The 19550-nt window shown below is 37.6% G+C and overlaps 1 protein-coding gene across 1 annotated transcript; it reads left to right on the top strand.

Moving 5' to 3' along the window:
* The first annotated feature begins 1930 nt into the window (after nucleotides 1-1930).
* On the top strand, nucleotides 1931-16741 carry CYBRD1 (cytochrome b reductase 1). The gene is made up of 4 exons (XM_068407561.1): nucleotides 1931-2149; nucleotides 9374-9582; nucleotides 12192-12346; nucleotides 12547-16741. The coding sequence occupies exons 1-4, from the start codon at nucleotides 1963-1965 to the stop codon at nucleotides 12845-12847; spliced, it is 852 nt and encodes a 283-aa protein (XP_068263662.1). The 5' UTR covers nucleotides 1931-1962; the 3' UTR covers nucleotides 12848-16741.
* The last annotated feature ends 2809 nt before the right edge of the window (nucleotides 16742-19550 follow it).

Here is a 19550-nt window from a genome sequence, read left to right as displayed (position 1 = left end):
TATGGAACTGACACGCACTATGAAACTGACGCTTTGCGATCTGTAACATTTCAACATAAATCTGAAGGTTTTATGATACTCTTTAACTAAACACTATATTTAAAAAAATATAACAGAGATTATTTGATTGTTTAAAAGACAATGAGCAAAGGATTCCAGAGAAGTAAAGAAAAAGATATTTCGAACAGGTAAAAATACGCCAAAATTGATCATGTATAAATACTAGGCTGTTTAAGCCACATGACATTTTTTGTGCACAAGGAGGCAGATTTATGGTTTTATTAATGCTGGTTTGCAAGTAAAGAACAGAAAGATTCACGTCATTTAAGCAATCCACAGAAAACTTAGTAAAATTTTTATGAAAATAACATTGAGATGACCTGCTTGCCTCATGAGCTTCCTCATGGCATCCTTAGAAGTTCATGCATGAATGCATTCATCAGAAGATTTAGGGCTTAGATCTTCAATTCTCTTAGATGCTGTGACTTGTGAAACTTAACAATATCTATGTTCTATTACCATTGTGACTAGAATGAGCTACCACGTAAATCCTGAGAGCACGTCACACCAAATCCATGCAAATTAAACATCTTTATACAAGTGATGCTCAAGTTAAGATTTTCCTTTAAAATGTCAGAGCCCAACATCTATTTTTAGGAGATGAGAAAGAATAATGAAGAAATATATTTGCATCCCACTCCAATCTGGCGTGGTCTTCACATCTCTATGTAGATGTTTCCAACACTTCAGTAAGTACTGGGTTTGAATTGGCAGATACTCTACTGGAAGTATTTTAAGTTCCATAAAACTGTTTCCTTTCATTTTTTAAGCCTCATTTTGAGCATAAGATATCAGACAGCTCAAAGACTAGCCAGAGTGAATAGTATTTTTTTCTCTCAATCAGTTAATGAATTTCTAATTCATATGTATTTTGACACTATGTATATTTCAAAAGTAAGCTAATCAAATACCAGAAAAATAGTGTTGCATATATGTTTGGGCATATCCTCCTACTACATCTGACAGGCTTCAGAGCCAGCTGAATGTCTTACAGCAAAGGAAAAAGCGACTGAATACATGATTTGACAAAACTGGTCTAATCTATCAAGTTACATTTTTGGCTAGCGTTGCCTGTTGTCTGGCAATTCAGTTTTGTTTTCTGCTGTTTTCCTCTCTAACTTCCCTGCAATGGGCCTTTCCATACGTGTTGGACTTGTCTGAAGGTTTACGTGCTCCCTTTCTTTGTTAATGGACATTTGATATATTTGGTGCTATTCAGCAGAACATGGCCAAATATTCCTGCTTACTTAGAGTCCGTATATGAAACTGGTTAGTATTTGTTTTACATTTAGAGCACTCAAGTGAATCCAACAGGAAGCAAAGGGGATGATCACGACAGAAAGCGTGCTCCAAGTACACTCCACCAGTGTCTTTAAGCGTGCTCCTATTCTGCGTTGTCTGTGCGCCGTCTGCCTCTTCACCACAGCAGGGTTCCTGCTTTATCTATCAGTGCTTATGGCTCTGTCGGCTTATCTTTATGGCAGGTCTGTAAATTCCTGTGGCCCATCGGTGTCCTCACTCACCGCACCCTCCAACCTCCACTACAGCCACATGCACAAAACCCGCAAACAGAACTCCCTGACTCCAGTGCCGGGGGGAGCGGGGAGAGCTGTGGGGCCGGCGCCCTGGCAGGGGACAGGCTGACGCAGAAACTGAAGTTTCTGAACTGCAGGCGCAGTTCTGAAAGCGATGGAAAGAAGCTCTCGGCAAGCCTGGAAAAACGGCTGTAGAAAAAAAAGCAACACCCTCCTCGTGAACGAGCAGTGCGGAGACCGCTCGCCCGCCCCTGCGGCGCGGCGTCCTCGCCGGGCGGGCAGCGTGCTCCGGGCGGCACCGCCCGCCGCTCCCGGCCCCTCCGGCCCCTCCTTCGCGGCGCTCGCTGCCGTGCACGGGGCTCGGAAGATGGAGGACTACAGGCGATTCTTGGCGCTGCTGGTCTCGGCGCTGCTGGTCGGCTTCGTGTCGGTCATCTTCTCCCTCGTCTGGGTCTTCCACTACAGCCAAGGGCTGAGCTGGGACGGCGGCCCGGGGGAGTTCAACTGGCACCCCGTCCTCATCATCACGGGCTTCGTCTTCATCCAGGGCATCGGTGCGCCGGGGGCCCGGGGCTGGCGCGAGGGCTGCGGGGCGGAGCGGCGTGGAGCTGCGGGAGAGCCGGGGCTGCCTGGGGCTGCGGGGAGCGGGGCGCTGGGGGCGGCGGGGCGCTGGGGGCGGCGGGGGCCGGGGCGGCCCGCGGCCGGTAGCGGGTGACAGCGGGAGCGCAGCAGTGCGCGGTGTGCGGCCGGGGCGGTCTGGGGAAGCCACCATTCCCCGAGAAGGGACAAAGAGTCCCTTGTAATAAGCCGAAACTGCTACGTGTGTTTTTTTCTGCAAGCACTTGTTTACCCTGGCCTGGGATTGCTTTGCCCTTTGAGTAGCGCTTGCGAGGTGTGTTTTCCTAGTCAGGCTGAATTTGTGCAAGTTGAGAACCGAAATGCCAGAAACGCTGCCCTAGGAAAGTTTCTCTCTTCTGGCTCCCTCTCTTCTGGCTCTCTCCCATGTCCCAAGAGGAGAAAAGAAAGTTCAGTACCACTGAAGCTAGATCCAGGAACGGGGTTTGTGCCAGAGAAAATGTAGCACCATAAGCATCGTTAAAATGCAATTCATCAGCCCAGACTTAGAGCAAATTATTTTGTAAAATATATCTTTTAAATTCTGTTGCCTAAATAACATACAATGATTATGATGCAGTGGTGGTTTTTTTGTTCTTTATAGAGTGTATGAACTTTTAATTGCATAGGGGTCAGCCTTGGACTGACTTTTAAGTGCTTCCCATTAACACTTACAACATGAACAGTATCTGTTTTTCCATCCCACACAATTAGTATGTTAGGTCTTTAAGTGCAAGGGTTGTTCCTTGAGGTCAACAGGAATACTGGAGTTTGAACTGTGGTTTTGCTGATAGCATAATTGCATTATTCCAAGAAAACAACTAAATTAGACACATTGTAACTGATAAACAGTATCAATTTAGGAAAGGAAAAGACAGTGTTCTCCATCAAGTTTAAAAAGCAGATGACACAGCACCACAGAGGTGCTTATCTAGCCTGTGAATATGTTTAAACTAGAGCTAAATATTGCAAAAATAAGGGCACTGGACTGTACCTTAAAAATCCTGAAATTCGGGAGTGTCAATTTATGCTAATGGCGTTAAAACTAATGGAGAAATTTGACAGACATAACAACTTCCAACAGTAACTTTTTATAAAGTCAGTGACAAAATTCTTGCTAGTTTCAACATGAAGAGAACTAAGTGAAACACTAGTAATGTCTCCAAGGAGGGCAAATAAATACTGCAGAGAACAGTGGATATTCTCCCACGGTTTTACCACTGACTTTTGCGGGGAGAGGGTGGGGAAGATTTTACAGGTCGTAAGTAATGAAGAACCTCTGGAGACTTACAGCATAAATGTAAGCAGGAGTATTTTTCTTTGTAATAGAAGATAAACTCGAATTTTGTCTAGACAAACTTAGATTTTCATTTTTAATAACCTTATTTACATTTGCTTCACTGCTGAATGACATATTGCATTCATCCAGCCAGAAAACTTGTCCAGCACATCCGGACATTCATTCCAGTGGAACATGTTGTTTGCACCACATGTGCACTCACTTCCTTGCTTGCTTTTCAGCAGGAGCCCAGCCAGGCAGAGGTTGGAAGATTCAGGAGGAGTGGGTGGCTGTCTAGTTCTGGCTATGAAGGGAATGTTGTGATTTGAACACACACTGCAAATTTCATGTTTTCAATGGGAGTGGGGTGCGTTCTCAGCTTTGTGGCTTCAAGTTACAAATTACTAGTGAGCAATAAACAATATTCTGAAGTTGTTTTACATAATATTGCTCAATAGGAAGTGTAATTTCAGGTTATAAATATCAACGAGAAACACCTGGTGACTTCAGTAAGATCTGGACTACCTACTGTGATCAAACTACTGTTTTTTATTTAAACATAGACTTTTTGAAGAAAATGGGGAGAGGTTTTCTGCAGCTTTTTCCTACACATTTTCTTTTCCTCTGAAACTCAGTTTTCCCCTGTGTCACAGAATAAGGATGTTGCCTCAAGCCTTGTGTAGATAAGGATATATGTAAAGTAAATGGAAGTTTACGATAGCACCAAAAAAAAAAAAAAGAACATATACAAGGAATTCATTGATAAGAGAGCATTATTTCAGGAGGAAATCCTACTGTATAACAAGAAAAGCAAAGTACTGAAGAGGTATTGTAGTAAATCAGATGAAATATCAACAGATACTACTGTGAATCAGATTCAAATATGTCTGACAGAAGTTTGCCATTGAATTAAAAGTAGTTTGGATGAGACTGGGGAATAGGATACCTCTTTGCACACATACAAGAAAAATAAGTTTTTAAGTAGTTAAAAGTAGAAAGGAATAGCTAATAAATATCTTGGTTAAATTTGTGTGGACGATTTGAAGTAACAACCAAATCAACTGTTTCTTGAGTTCTTTAAAGTCTGTACAAAGGATAGAAATGTTGTATTTTTGGTCTATAGGAGGCAGAAGGGATGACTATAATAATGTGCATATTGGGAAGTAGATGTGCCCTGATAAAAGTGTTGTATGTATCTTGTCAATCAAATGAAAAAGCTTTACGCATGTTAATATTAATACTTACTATTTGTGGACCAGCACCTATAGGTAAATGATACCTCACAAAACACTGTCAATGCACAGTAATTGTCCAGATGATTTTCTAGACTTAAAGTGGGGAAAACACAGGCAATAAAAGTCTATGTGCATATTAGCACAGCAACATTTTTGAAAAGAATAAAATAAGAAAAAAAATAGGAAAAAGTAAGTTTTAAGAAGGGCTTGAAGGAATAGTAGTGTGATAGAATGGGTTAATAAGTAAATAGGGAATTCTGTCTTATTTTACCTGTGGAAATGTTGAACACTGACTGTAGACACAGGGCACGCTCCAAAGGAGTATTTGCATGCTAGTTTGTGTTTGGCCTGCAAATGATAATGTTTGGTTCTCTCCCAAAGGACTAATTAAGAAACCCATCAAGATGTAATGTGGAATAAATTATTTTTGAGGATTTCCTATTACTCACCTAATGAAAGAATATTTTTTTCTACAGAGATGTGACAATCTCTGTTGCAGACTGAGAAGCAGCATGGTGGGTTTTGGGGTTGTGGAAGACTGAATAAAGAGTGAGTCAGAACAAGGAGCATGGAGTAGTCTCTGTCTCCCATCCTCAGATCAGTCTTCTACTCCTTATGAATCACATGTAAACTCTATACAGTAAAATTGTAGGTTGACACTATAAATCTTGGAAGATGCTTGCACAATTAATATTCCTCATCATATATGATTTATAAATATCATATAACTTAGATTTTAAACAGGCTTAAAACATGAGGATGTAGCCTAATGTCAGCAGTATATTAATAAAGGAATACAACAGGAATTTTAAAGAGTTCTTAACAGAGAAAAGAGGAAAAATCCTGGTCTGCCACATTACCATGTGGTGTTACAGAGGCAATTAAATTTCATCTGTATGGATGAAATTACCTAGGTGGGTGAGACAATCTGACAGCTCACTGTGGCTGAAATTTTCCTACTTTTTTCCCTGCTTCTCCCTTTCAGCTTTCTCCTTGACTCAGATTTCATGTGCCTACTGGTTGGTTTGTGCCAGCCCTGGCCCTTTTCAGACCCATAAACTGAATTAACTCAACTAGCAGAAAACTAACACCCACCCACCCCAAGTACAGTTTTTGCTGGAATAGAAAGTTGAATTGCCTGCACAAAGGGTCTCTGAAATGCCATAGATGGGAGAAGGGAGATGGTGGACAATGTGCAAGAGCAAGGAGGAGTGCAAATCTATTTTAAAGTAAGCATGGTCTTTAATCTTGAAATCACATCTAAAGATAATGCTATCTGACAAACATGATTACCTCTGCTTCAAACATAACACATCTGTTCAGAAGAAAAATAGCTAATTGTTGGAGTTTCTAACATCCAATGGGCTGCAGAATTCTCAAGAATTGGAAGGGCAAATGACTGCTGAGCTGTAAAGGTCTCATCACAGGCAACTTGTGAAGAGGCAGCTCTCTTGATGAGCTTAGTTTGAGTCCCTGTGAAATCATAAATGGGCACTTGTCCATTCTGGCGTTAAAAGTGGTTCCCAAAGAATCTAGTGGGCGTTCAGAACTTGCCGAAGGTAAGCAACAGGATCAGCCAAGGAGCAGGAGAGGAAATAGGAGAAGTGAAGAGGAACATTCCTTCTGGCAGCTGTGAGGTGCTGTGCAGTGCACTCACAGAACCACGCTGTGTGCCTTCTAAGGTGGAAGGCATCTCATGAGCAATCCATGACACCTCCCTACAGCACGTGAAGCACGAGCCAGTCAGAAATACCAGAGAGCTAACTCTAGAATTTTGCTTTGTACATTTGGCAAAGAACAGGTGTCCCATGCCACATACATACAATATATTGCAAGATCGCTCTGCCCTATGTGATGTGCTTTAAAATCAGAGCTCAAAACAGAAGTGAGATCTGAGTGAAGAAGCTGTGTCTAAGGATGCCTAGACTGTCAGATCTCTTAACGGTAGTAAAGATGCTGTATCTAGAGAAAGTTCTTCACAGGACTGCTTTAGCATGTCACCACTAAAAATGGTGTAACTGTGTATGTGCTTTTAACCCAGGCTATTTTAATTTTGAGATGAAATTACACATCACATCTGAGTCAGTTTTCAAGGGCTTGCACCACTGAAAGCAGAATCTTCCTCCTTCTCTCCCCTTTGTCCCCAGATTGTCTTGCTTCCTTCTGCCGATCAGAAAAGCAGCAGTTACGACAAAGGCAGGAGGAAGCACACAGAAGTGGAACAACAGTGGTGATGGGGAAATGGGACTGTGTCTTTTCACAGTGATAAACAGTCAGATCTGCTCAAGTTGCAATGTATAACTTCACACATAGCCCTCACGAGAAGAGGATTAAACCAAATTGTACTATCATGCATATGTCCTGGGCTGTGGCATGTAACATGCTAATGCATGGTACTGTTAACAAGTGTCCAAGCCATTAGTCTGCACTCCTTGCTTTTCTACGATACTGTTCATGGGAAACAGCCCAGAAAATACATGACCCAGACGGAGATCTGAGACTACATGGACAAGTGACTAGGGAGTTTGATAGTGATTTTGGAAGCTAAATCAACTAGATGACAGCATCTTATGCACCAAAGAAAAATGTTACACAAAAATTTAACTTGGGCTTGACCCTCTGAGACCAAAGACTGAAAACTGAGACCAGGACCTATGCACATCAAGTTTACTTCAAGACATATAGAGTCCAGTAATCTGCTGCACTTGGAATAAATTATTGACAATACTATGGGCCATATGATAAGATGGAGCAATGAGGATCTATCATGGGATGTTGAGGTTTGTTTGGGGCCTTTTGGCATACCTGCTTTACAAAATTAGAAATCATCATCATTAGTACTAAGTTAATTAATAATAGTCTGATGCCGGCAATTATTTCAATATTAACAAGATATAAGATTATCATATAACTTTTGGGGAACTGTTGGATGTGATCATAAGCTTGGTGTGCTGTATCATACCTATGTCACATAGATTGATTACTGTCAAACTGTCTTAAAAACAAGGCTTCTATCTTCCTGATTTTGTAGGATTTACTGTTGTTACTTAAAGCTGAGAACTACCTAAGTGCTGTATATATTTAAATATTCTAAGGGACACTTTCATTCCAGTATTATATTTTCACACAGTATGTAAAAGCATACATTGATTTAAAATCTGATTGTAGTCTGGAAATTTCACTTATGAACAGTGTTTTCTTTGTGAATTATTTACTGCAGTACTCTATTTCCTGGCATGCATCCAAGTAAAGAAAATGGGTAAACAGAACTTTGAAATTAATTTGTCATTTATTATTATTCACCGCAACATACAGAATGAATATCCTATTTATTTTCCATAGCCTATGCTTTTTTGCACAAAAAGCTAGGGTTATGGAGAAACAATGAATAAGGCATATGAGAATCACTTAAGTAAATTCTTAATCTTTGCATTTATCAGGTAATACTTTTTTTTCCTGGTGCACATGTATTTCTTAATGTTTGGAACAGGAACTTTTTTAAAAACCTGCATATATTCTTACTCTTGTTTTAGTATAGCTAATTATATATAAAGATTTGAATGTAATTTCACAAGCAGAAAACTTGAAGGAGGATGTGATGAGTCAGATGAATGGAGCTCAGTCTTTTTGCTCAAGCAAGACATTATGGATGTGGGCATTAGCCTTTATTGGTCAAGTGATCAGGTGTCCTCATAAATATTTGTCCCTTGTTATCTGAATATACTTATACGCTGTCACACATCCAGAATTACTACGTAGTTTGTAATCAGATGTACCTGGGGCTTCAGTGATCTCATCTGGTCCATGTGTGTCCCCTGTGGAAAGCACCTGGGTCATAGGATAGGCAGGGGACAGGTGTGGCAGGGAAGGAGCAGTGGGGACCTTGAGGAAAGAGCCTGGCAAGGAGCAGCTCTAGGCTAAGTTATTCTTATGGACCGTGTGGACTTCGATCACTAGACATTGTTGTTTTGTTCAGACAGGACAAAACACTGTCTGCTAGAGTTATTAATGCAAATATAGGCAAAACCCCCCTTAGATTCATCTGACAGTGTTGGAAGAGTTGTAGTTGCCAAATCCTTTTGTCTCTTAAGAGTCAGATTATGATTATGCTGAGTAGCATTTGCCCATTTAAAGTAGTCCTATTAATATCAATGCAATAGATAGTCATATAAATATCTACACAATTAGAGAATAGCATTATCCAAAGTTGGCAAAGAAAATAAATATTAAAAAATAATCGTACACACTTTCTCAATAGGTAGTCTTTTCAATATAAGAATTGTGCCTTATTCCTCCAGTCTGACTAGCAGGAGAAAAATCAAAATCCTATGCAAAATCCCTGTTAGATCAATTTAAGGAATGAGGAAAAGATGATACCAAATTGTTTACTGTTCTTTTTTTGAAACACGCTTAAGTTTTTTTTAAATTAGGAAGAATCTCCCTAAAAGCTATATTTAAGCCTCAGCTGTATATTTGGAATATGCTATGCTATATGTAGGAGAAAAAGCCTTTTAATAGACTTTTTTAGAGGATTAAAGGTTGGATTTTCGTGTAATTTACAGTGGAACTATGTGAATGATGCATGATTATTAAAGTCTGAGAGAAGTTATCCTATAAGGCATAAAATCTTGTTTCTGTTCTTTCTTCAGCTATTATTGTGTACAGGTTGCCCTGGACCTGGAAGTGCAGCAAACTCCTAATGAAGTTCATACATGCTGGATTAAATACCATAGCTATGATTCTTGCAATTGTTTCTATGGTAGCCGTGTTTGAATACCACAATGCCGGGAACATTCCAAACATGTACAGTCTGCACAGCTGGATTGGGCTGACTGCTGTTATATTTTATTCTCTCCAGGTCAGAATCTAACTGTATTTATAAACAGGTTGTAAATTTGAAGAATGTGTTGAGTAATTCAGGCACAATAGGCCCTCACTAATACACTCTTAACTACTGGGATGCCCATTTTATATTCTGTGATTTCGCAAATTAGCATGTAAATGTGCAGATACTGGATCCTTGACTTCAAAGAAAAATGTATTTTAAAGCATATTTTGTTTATTTGCTGGGATAATGGCAGTTTATTTACTATTCAGTTACACAGTAGTGTGTTTCTAAGCTCTATAAATTGCTGACGTTAAAACAAGTGATTTGGTTTCTTGGCAGTTAGAGCTTTTATTAAGGAAGTCTCAAATGAAGTAATTGTTTTTCTTTTTTCCAGCTCTTGTAATTTTAAGTAGTCACTTCTTAGCCTCAAGACTTTTGTTTATCAGCATAAGTGCAGCAGGGAGCAGTGCAGATCTAAAGGATCTGACATCTGAATGAGCTACTACTGGCTAACCAGTTTTCCTGAATCAGCAAAACTTTGATAAATGTTTGTGTGCATGCTTTTAACTGCTCCTATTGGCAAAGAATTAGAGTTATCATAATCTAAAATGAGCTATGTTTTGTATTTGGCATAGAAGAAGAGCAGGCATGCCCTGACATTTAGTGTACACATACAGATGTGATGTTCCTGCATATACATTCTGAATTACCTATATTGTGTTATTACACTATGGAAATTTATTTTGTTCCTTCAAATTGTGATTCTTAATTTTTTTGCCAAAACACTAAAAAGAAAAAAAACAGAACTACTTAATTATCTAGTGATCAAGCACAGAAAATCCCCAGCTGAGGGATTTGGGTTCTGGACTTTTACCCTTCACTGCTCAGGCTAGGAGGTACAGGAAATGGTGTTGAAATAGTGTTTTTAGCACTTAGAAAAAAGAAAGCATATTGCAGCATTGTTGAGTATATTCTTTATAGTTGAACAACAGCTAATGAATAAGAAGTAACAATGTTAAGATTTTCCTTGTCCTAATAATGCAGTTACTTTAGGGAAATCTGTGCTGCCACTATACTGAGGATCAGCAGTTTTTCTAATGGTTAAGATAAAGAATTGTGAATAAGATCTTAATTCTACTTTTCATTTTGCTACTATAAACATGATCAATGGCACTTAATGACTTGCCTGTCTCATCAATAGAACTGTGGTGTTACTTTCTCCAGACCGGGATGTAAGTCTTCAGTTAGAGACTGATGTTTGTTAAGTGATTGAGCACTATTGTTAAAAAATACTCATAAAGTAATAAATATCTCTGTTAATAAAGAAGACACGTGGCATTTGCCAGAAATGGCATGTCAGTCTCAGAACTGAAAAATTATTGAGGGAGGATGCTCACATAATACTATACCTACAGGAACAATAGTGTAAATATATTGTATTTAAGCCAAATGTATGTTAATACAGTATAGCACAAAGGACATAAATTTAAGGATAGGGCAGAAATGTAAAATGGAGACTGTCTCTTGGAAAGCAATGTCTCTCAAAAGAAGTACTCAAAGGCAACATGAAGCTCAAAATGAGTTCTCACAATGCTGTAGCAACAGGAAAAGTAAATTCTCTAATAAGATTATCTTAACCTCTATATATGGCATTAGCGAAACTAATATGAAACACTATACTAAAAAAATTGGGAAAAAAAGCGCAAGAAAATCTGGAAAAGTAATTTGAGAGCTGGAAAAACTGTCTTCCAGTTAAAAGCTCCAACTGTTTAGCAGATCTAAAGAAGATTAAGAGATGACTTGATTATGGTGTATTAAAATGCTTCCCAGAGAAAATACCAGGCTCTTTAATCCAGCATGGAAAGACAAAACAAAGTCGAAGTTAAAGCAAGATGAAATACAAATTCATGCACTATTTCTAATTTAGCAGCAGGGGTGAGTAACAGTAGAGCAAACTAAAGAAGGGATACAACCTCAGTATGACTGGGCAAGCCTGTGACTGCAACCACATGACGTGATGGGTTATCTTCCATCACTAAATTGGCGCTAATGGGAGGCCTCATGTCCCCTGAATAACATAAGGCCACCCATGCACATCTTCGCTCTGTAAATGCCAAATGATTTATATATTGAGAGACCATTGCCCTTCTAAAGACATGTACTTTAATTTAACTAAAACTCTTAACAAGGTAAAATTATTAGTCCACTCATGTCAGAAGGTTAGACTGCTTTCTGATCTTCATTTATGTGTAAAGCTGTAACAGAAGCAGAGAACAGGACTTGAAGAGACTGTAAAAATGTAGCTACTCACACCTTTAATATATTACTGAACTAGTGACACTGAAAACTTGTGTTTCCAGTACTTAGTTTTGTTGCAGTTTCAACATTAGCAATAAGTTTGGACACTGATATTAGGTGGAATTATTTATAAAATATTTCATGTCTGCTTCCCAGGTGCTAATCCAGAATTATTACTTCGGTTTTGAAGGGAAACACATTCAGAAATAAAAATGCCAATTCTTTTCAAATTTGTACCTGAAGACATCTAAAAATGGAATTTTTATGATGATTTTTATTCTGCTTGAGAAGTGCAATTTGTTTCCCATATAGCTTTAACTATGAATCTGTTTTGTGTTTAGCTTGTCCTGGGTTTCGCTGTCTTTCTGCTCCCTTTTGCTCCAGTTCCTCTCCGAGCAGCTCTCATGCCAATACATGTTTATTCGGGTCTTACCATCTTTGCAACGGTGATTGCAACAGCTCTCATGGGAATCACAGAAAAGCTTATATTTTCATTGTAAGTATTTTTTTCACTTGTTTATTAAGGTTATTAATTGCAAACTGTACTTCTGTTTGCACAGAATAATAACCATCTAGTATTGGAACATTGTTTTGTTTTATTTTAAAAAAGACCTCCTACCTAGGAGGAGACTGCTGTTTTTAGACCAGGACTGTCTTTAAAACAACTGACCTTTTTTTTTTTTCCCCATTCCAAAGGAAAAATCCCGCATACAGTGCATCCCCACCAGAGGCAACTTTTGTCAACTGTCTTGGTCTTTTGCTTGTCATATTTGGTGCACTTATTTTGTGGATGGCAAGCCGGCACCATTGGAAGCGCCCCTCAGAAGAGAATGTTAAAGTTCTGCAGCCCATTGGAGGGATTCCTGAAGGCACAGAAGCAGAATCCACAATGACAGATGGTAGTAATGCAGATAAATCTGATCTGAGGATCAATAGTGAAGCAGCCAGAAAACAAAACCTCAAACTTGATGAAGCAGGCCAACGATCAACTATGTAAAGAAAATACACAGAATAACAGTACTATTATACTGCCAAACCCCCCCCGGTTTCTTCCAATTTAGTTATGTTGATATATAAATAGCTTGGGTTTTTATTTTCAGTATGGCTTGCTCAAAGACACTCAAGTTTTCTGCATATGAATTTAAATTCCAGTAAGTGCCAAACATGTTATATTGGTTCATGCTCAGTCCTCATTTAAAAAATGAGTGTGTGAATGACATCACATAATGGGAAAATCACATAATTGGAAAATGTTTTCCATATCACTTCTTAATTTAATGATTATATCTCTTATAGTAATGAAAAGTTAACAAGATTGAGACTAGATTTTGCTCTGAGTGATTTTGCAGGTTATGAATCAGAGTCATGAAGTATATCAGACAGCAGAATTTAGTTGGTCGCACATAATTTTTCTGGTAATGTTCACTTTTTTAAAGCCCTGATTTCTCAAGCTGATTAACCCCCTCACCAGCTGCTAAGATCTGTGGGATTTGAAGTCATTCAGCACTTTGCAGAGTGGCACCATAAAAATGTTTAGTCTAAAATTTTAAATTCCAAAAAAGAAATGAAAGTTTGCCTGAAATCTTCATTAAATGTTATGATCCCTTTAAAAACTTATATGTTGTTTTTTTTTTTTTAATCAGAACATATCTGTTGACTTTTTAACCAACTCTACCAAATATATTTTATACAGAGAACATTTGCCTGGATTATGTGCGATCATTACTGAAATCTAAGGAAACTGTAAGACATTCACATGCAGAATTTGTCTTGTTTGGAAAGCTATAGATACAAACTTAGAAAAATATGTATCACTTAAACCAAGTCTTCCTTTTATCCCAGAAGGCAGCATTTTACTCTCTTTAATTGATTGCACAGTCCTATTGACTAGAAATTAGGAGGTTAGAAACCAGAGAAGACTGCTAGTAGTCTCACAGAAGAAAGTTGCTTGAAGTGAGAAGTGGTTCCTCCAAGAAACAGCTGAGCATTGCTGATTTGATTAAAACGCTACCCGTTACCTAAAAGCCAATTTTGGTATCTCCTCACTGGTGTCAAAATCATGATCGTCACAGGCATGAAGACATTCTTTAGTCTATGAGCAAACTGTATAAAGTCTATGACTTTTTAATTTGAAATTGAAGTGTTAAATAATGCAGTTTGATTTTCTACTGGCACTTTACTTTTATAGCTCTTTCTAGTAACTGGAGTATTAATGTATTATGCTCATTCATTATTTTCACAGATATAAACAATACTACTATAGAATAATTATAGTACATTATTTTGATTGCACATGTCCAAAATGATGAGCCTTTCTATTATAATCTCTTGTAAAAGCTGCAGAGCCCACTACAAGTCCAAATTTACCACTGTTCGTGTTGCAATATAGACAGTTTCAGAGAGCATATAATTTCCTGTTTTTTAAAGACTACATAATTTTTATCTGCTTCAGCTTTTTAAAATGTTTAAATACATTAAATTTTAGCACATATGCAATTTTTGTAGTTTAGTGTTGCGTTGGTACAAACAATTTTGGTCATGAGTTATTTTGGATCTTCTCTGACAATAAGCACCTCAGTTCCTGTTATTTGATTTGTAATGACATTTAATTATTTGGTGAATGCAGTAGAGAAAGCTAGCACAGTAAATTTTTTGAAAAACTTTTCTACTCTACCATTTGGTACTCAAGGACTACATCCCAGAGTTCCCAAACTTACATATGTTTGTGGATGACTGGGACCCACCTAACATTGGTGTATTGTTTCATTGGAGAAACTACCTGCTTTTAAATGCCTTGGTGTACAATTCAGGTATGACAGAAGGAATACTACACTATTGTGTGAGCACTCCTCCAGTCCCACTATGTGCAATGGATCAGACAGCTGTTTCCCTGTTTTTCAAGTTCCACACAATTACCTGTCTTCGCTAAAATTGTTCTGCGCAGCTTCAGCATAAAATCCAAATAGTACTGTCAGCAGCTTTCTGAGAGAAAAACAAGAGCACTTGTTTTACATGACATTAATGCTCAACTGACATGACATGATTATGTTATGCATCCTATTACAAATTCATATATTGAACATGAAGTAGGAAGACGGATTCGCTGTAGCCTCTGGAGAACACTAAACTGTGCTGTCTTCTGATCTTGTTATGTTCTGCTCAACAAGTCTGCTTTTTTGGTGAAATCAGTAAGCGTCTTACAGCTGGTGGGTGCACGTTTAGACTTTGTGAGAGATGCTCTGTTAACACTTTTGAAGTATAACAGGTGAAGTGAATAAATGAACTCAACTGTTCGAGTAATTTGCTTTGCTAGCTTTCTATGCTGCACTCACATAGGCAACCGCATTTTAAGTTAGTATGTATTGGCCTGTTACTGTGTCTCATCCACCTGTGAAAATGAGCTCAGGCAATCCTTGCATAGTACTAAGTCATCTAATAAAAGCGTGTGTTCGTGTAGAAGGTAGTCACTTGTCTAAGGATTGTTCTGGAAGAAACTCTTAACTGTACAGTATATTGGGGAAAAAAAAACACAAAATCTGTGATTTCTTTTGTTCCAACACTGACTTGGATGTATTGAAATGAACACCTTTTAGGTGAATGGTTCTATATGCTGTTAAAGTTAAGCTATAGTAACCAGTATGACTTCTGTTTTCCATTTTATTCCATGTACTATTCAAGGGTAATGATACCTGAAGAATGGTGGCATTTCTTTACTTCTCTATTCTTATGATATAAAACTAATTGAAAATCAAGCATTAGCAACCTTTTGAGGGTAGTCTGCCAGACTGTATTTTTGTTTTTCAACTTTGAGGTTAAACATGATAGTAGAAATTCAGTGGGAGCTGGAAGATTCCATTCTGGGAAATTATCATAATCAGTGGTATCTCATGTGTATGAACTGTGGGCTTCTGGCTGCTTTGGTCTTTGGAAGGTCCCTGTGAGATGTGGTAGCTGTGAGCTCCTAAACCTTGCTCAACCTTGGTATGTGCAATTTAAAATAGACTCAACGTGCTATAGACTTTTGGCTTCTGTTCTAAACTGATTAAAAAGGTCTTTAAGTATCCTTGCAACATATGAGGCTAGTTCAAGTGCTAAACAAAAATACACAGGACTTTGGAGAGTAATTTTCTCTGAAAAAAACATATTCCTAAAGCTGCTTCTCAAAGTGGCCTTCCATTAACTTTCCTTTCATGCAGCTTTTCTTACATGTATTTATGGGTAATAGTAGCAACACAGGAAATAAAAAGGTATGTTTTCAAAGATATAAATGGAAGGTAGAATTCTAGCTTTTTTATCAGGATTTTTCTGCATGTTTGGAAATCTTCTACATTGTTGTGCTAACAGGCACATGATTGTAGAGCTTACATTCCAAGTTTGGATTCCTATAAAAACATAGGAAGTTACAAAACCTAACATTAAAAGTGCTCTTTTTTTAAGATGCCTGAAGAAAAAATTATTTTTTAAATGTATTTACATGCTGTCATGCAGTACTGCGCACAGGAGCACAGCAGTGTTTTTTCCAACATGAATGAAACTGAGAAATGATGGTGCAAATTAGATTTTAAAATTGAATGTAATTAGATGTACACTTCTTACTACATGTAAACAAGAAGATTGCATATGATATTGTAAATATGGATTACTTGTTTACATGGATATTTTATTGAGAGACTAAAAGATATTGCCAAATATTTTCTATTTCAGAAGACACTTTTGCTTCTATTTCAGAAAATTCCTTCCTCTGTTTCTAACTGTTCACAAGAACTTAAAGGAATATTTTATTGTTTTATTACTCACGGTACTTATTTGTAGATGAAAGCACATGTTTAATTACAATGTCTTTTTTCCTTATTCTTTTTTGTATGTTAATAAAAATTATTTTTCAAGCTTATGATACCACTGAGTACAGATTTATGTTATGGTACTAAAATACAGCTTTCGAAATTTGGTAAAAGATCAAATTATTCTTATGATTACTTTTTTGAAAACAGGAGGATAGTTGGACAAAATTTCTTAAATATTTCTTAATTCCAAGTATTCCTGATGATCTTCCTGATTAAATTTATGTACTCTGTAGTCTCAGAAGGATAATCAGTATATAATGGAAAGTGAAGGAATTCGCTGTATAAAGAATCTGTATTTCACCTTCTGATCATAATAGAAATTCCTCATAGCAGTTGTTAGAGGGGAAAAAAACCCAAAACTAACCTCAGTCATGAGACTGCCACAGCAAATAGGGGAAGATTATAAATTCTGATGTATGATGATCACATAATGCACTGTAAGATCCAAATACCCTCAGATAAATAACAGCCAGACTGAACATAGAGCAAAGTTTTTGACCCCATGGAATCTTCTGACTCAGTTTTAACATCTGCACATCAAGTTACTCATCAACAGGTTATTGGTCATAAAATGCTATAAAAGACAAAACCATCTATATGAACATACCTGTAACAAGCAAGAATTAAGGTATGTTCTTGAGCTAGTAAGATTAATTGGAAACTCTTCTAAGTGTAAAGCCTAAACTGATTATTCCTGAATATCACACATCTGTTGGCTAAAACTTTCCAACATCATCATCACCGTGGAAGAGAGAAAAATAGTGTTACAATCATGAGTATAGCAAAAAACTTGCTGTATTCAAACCTGACAATTCCCTGTTACTGGTAACTTCTCTTAACTGTCTCCAGTAGGCTGGATTTTTTGCGGAAAGTTCTGGTAAAATAGCCCATGTTTTTACAATACATTGATTATTACAAAATTCAATAAAAATGCAATTGTAGTCACACTTGAAAGAGGGGGCTCAAAATTTTGGCATGAGGACTACATTTGTGTTGAGAAGTGTTTTTCGTAAGTAGTTGATGGCACACTCATAACTTATGTACAGACTTTTGCATTGTGTTATAGTATGAGCAACACCTTTGAGCTCTGTCAGATTAGTGGGCAGTAATGAAGGGTAAATTAATACACAGGAAGAGACTGAAGTCCAGGTTAACAAAATGGATGACAACCATTCCAAGTGATGCGGCTAACAGAAGAGAGGAGGTAAAGTTGAGAAAATCCAGTTACTACTGTACACATCAGAAGTCTAAAAAAAATGACAAGGCCACAGCTAACTCTAATAGAAGAAGTACAAACGACTGGTATAAATTTCAATGAGCTCACTTATGTTTGCTAAATATGGTCATCACAAACTACCAGCCACCAAAGGTTAGCTTGGGGCTTGAGTTTACAGTGGAGTCCACAGCCATGTATACTGACTACTCATTGGCTCTCAAATTCCACCTTTTGCCTATCGCCAAGTCAAGCAATAGCTATAAATAGAACTATCAGAAAATGGCTAAAAGTTGTGAAAATGTTTGCAATTTTTATTTCAATTTTCACTAGCACTTCATTCCAACAAATAAATTTCCATCTAGTGGTACTCAAGGCCTGCAGGATATTATTAAATAGTGTGATTAATAAGCAGATTTTCAAATATTTTTTTAGCAGATCCTTCTCATATGTGTATACAAGCAATAATCCACTAGGTGGCAAGCACTACCAAAATGACCTTTAGCAGATGATAGTCTTATTGCTTTAATTGATACAATATGCTAAATCATCTGCCTTAAAATAAAACTACAAGGTTAGTAGACATAAAACACACAATCATTTCAGAATGTATATATTTAGTTTTATATTCTTTTAAAGGGCCCACTTAAAATACAGTATTTCTTCATCTCTGATGTTGGAAATGGTTCTTTATTGTGCTCTACCTCAGACTTCTTAAACTCCTGTTTGTAACTTCTATGCAAGTACAAGCTTGGTTAAAAGATGCAACAAAGAGAAGGTAAGAGCATGAAAGGTTAGGGATAAGCTCATATACAAGATATGAAAATAGCAAGAATTAGAAAAAAACAGGAACTTCCAGTACTTTTGCCATTTGACCTTGCAGTCCCACCATAAAATTTGATCCGGAAAAAGTGAACATTAGTGCCAATTTCAAATAACCAAAATTTAAAGTTCTCCCCTGTGATACATGCTAACAGCTTCTGTTCTTAATTTACTCTATTTGTGGACACTGACTTTGTAAGCATGTTTTCTGATATATTCCACTGAATATACTAGTTTCAGTACTACTGAAAGCTATTTTGTACATGATATGCTAGTGCTACTTCTTGATCTGACTTGCTTACCTGTCCTCTCAGGCTATACTGGAAGATATTTTGTCTCCTATAGCGAACTATGGCAGTGATTTCATGGTGTTAGTAGCAGTGGGAGTACTGATGTAGACAGGGCACTGTGTTTTTTCACAAAGCTTAATATTCATGTTTAGGTCAACAAAGTGGCAAAATTCAGTGTAATTCTGATTCTCCAGGACATTAGTCTCATTATTGCTATGAGTATTGGATCTGGTAGAAATACTATGTTAAAATACCTCCAGTATAGGTATTATCCTAGCAATTCAGCTTGAGTGCTTGATCTTTTTGTTAAAAGCATCAATTGCTGTTGCAGTTACGTGATAGCTCATAGATCACTGTGGCAATAAGAGCACTAATACTTTCTGGCTACTGTTTCTGGGCAGATACAGAGAATAGGATGAAAAATACAAGAAAATTTACATGAGTGTTCATTGCTGCATCCATAATGAGGAATTTGAACAGAAGTTCAGTAAGACACAGCCCCTGAAATCATTTCAGTCTGTCCCAAATGCA

Source organism: Nyctibius grandis, chromosome 9 (genome assembly GCF_013368605.1).
Source record: "Nyctibius grandis isolate bNycGra1 chromosome 9, bNycGra1.pri, whole genome shotgun sequence".
NCBI lineage: Eukaryota > Metazoa > Chordata > Aves > Nyctibiiformes > Nyctibiidae > Nyctibius > Nyctibius grandis.
The sequence above is the reverse complement of the archived record's forward strand: the minus strand, read 5'-3'. Positions and strand labels throughout refer to the sequence as shown.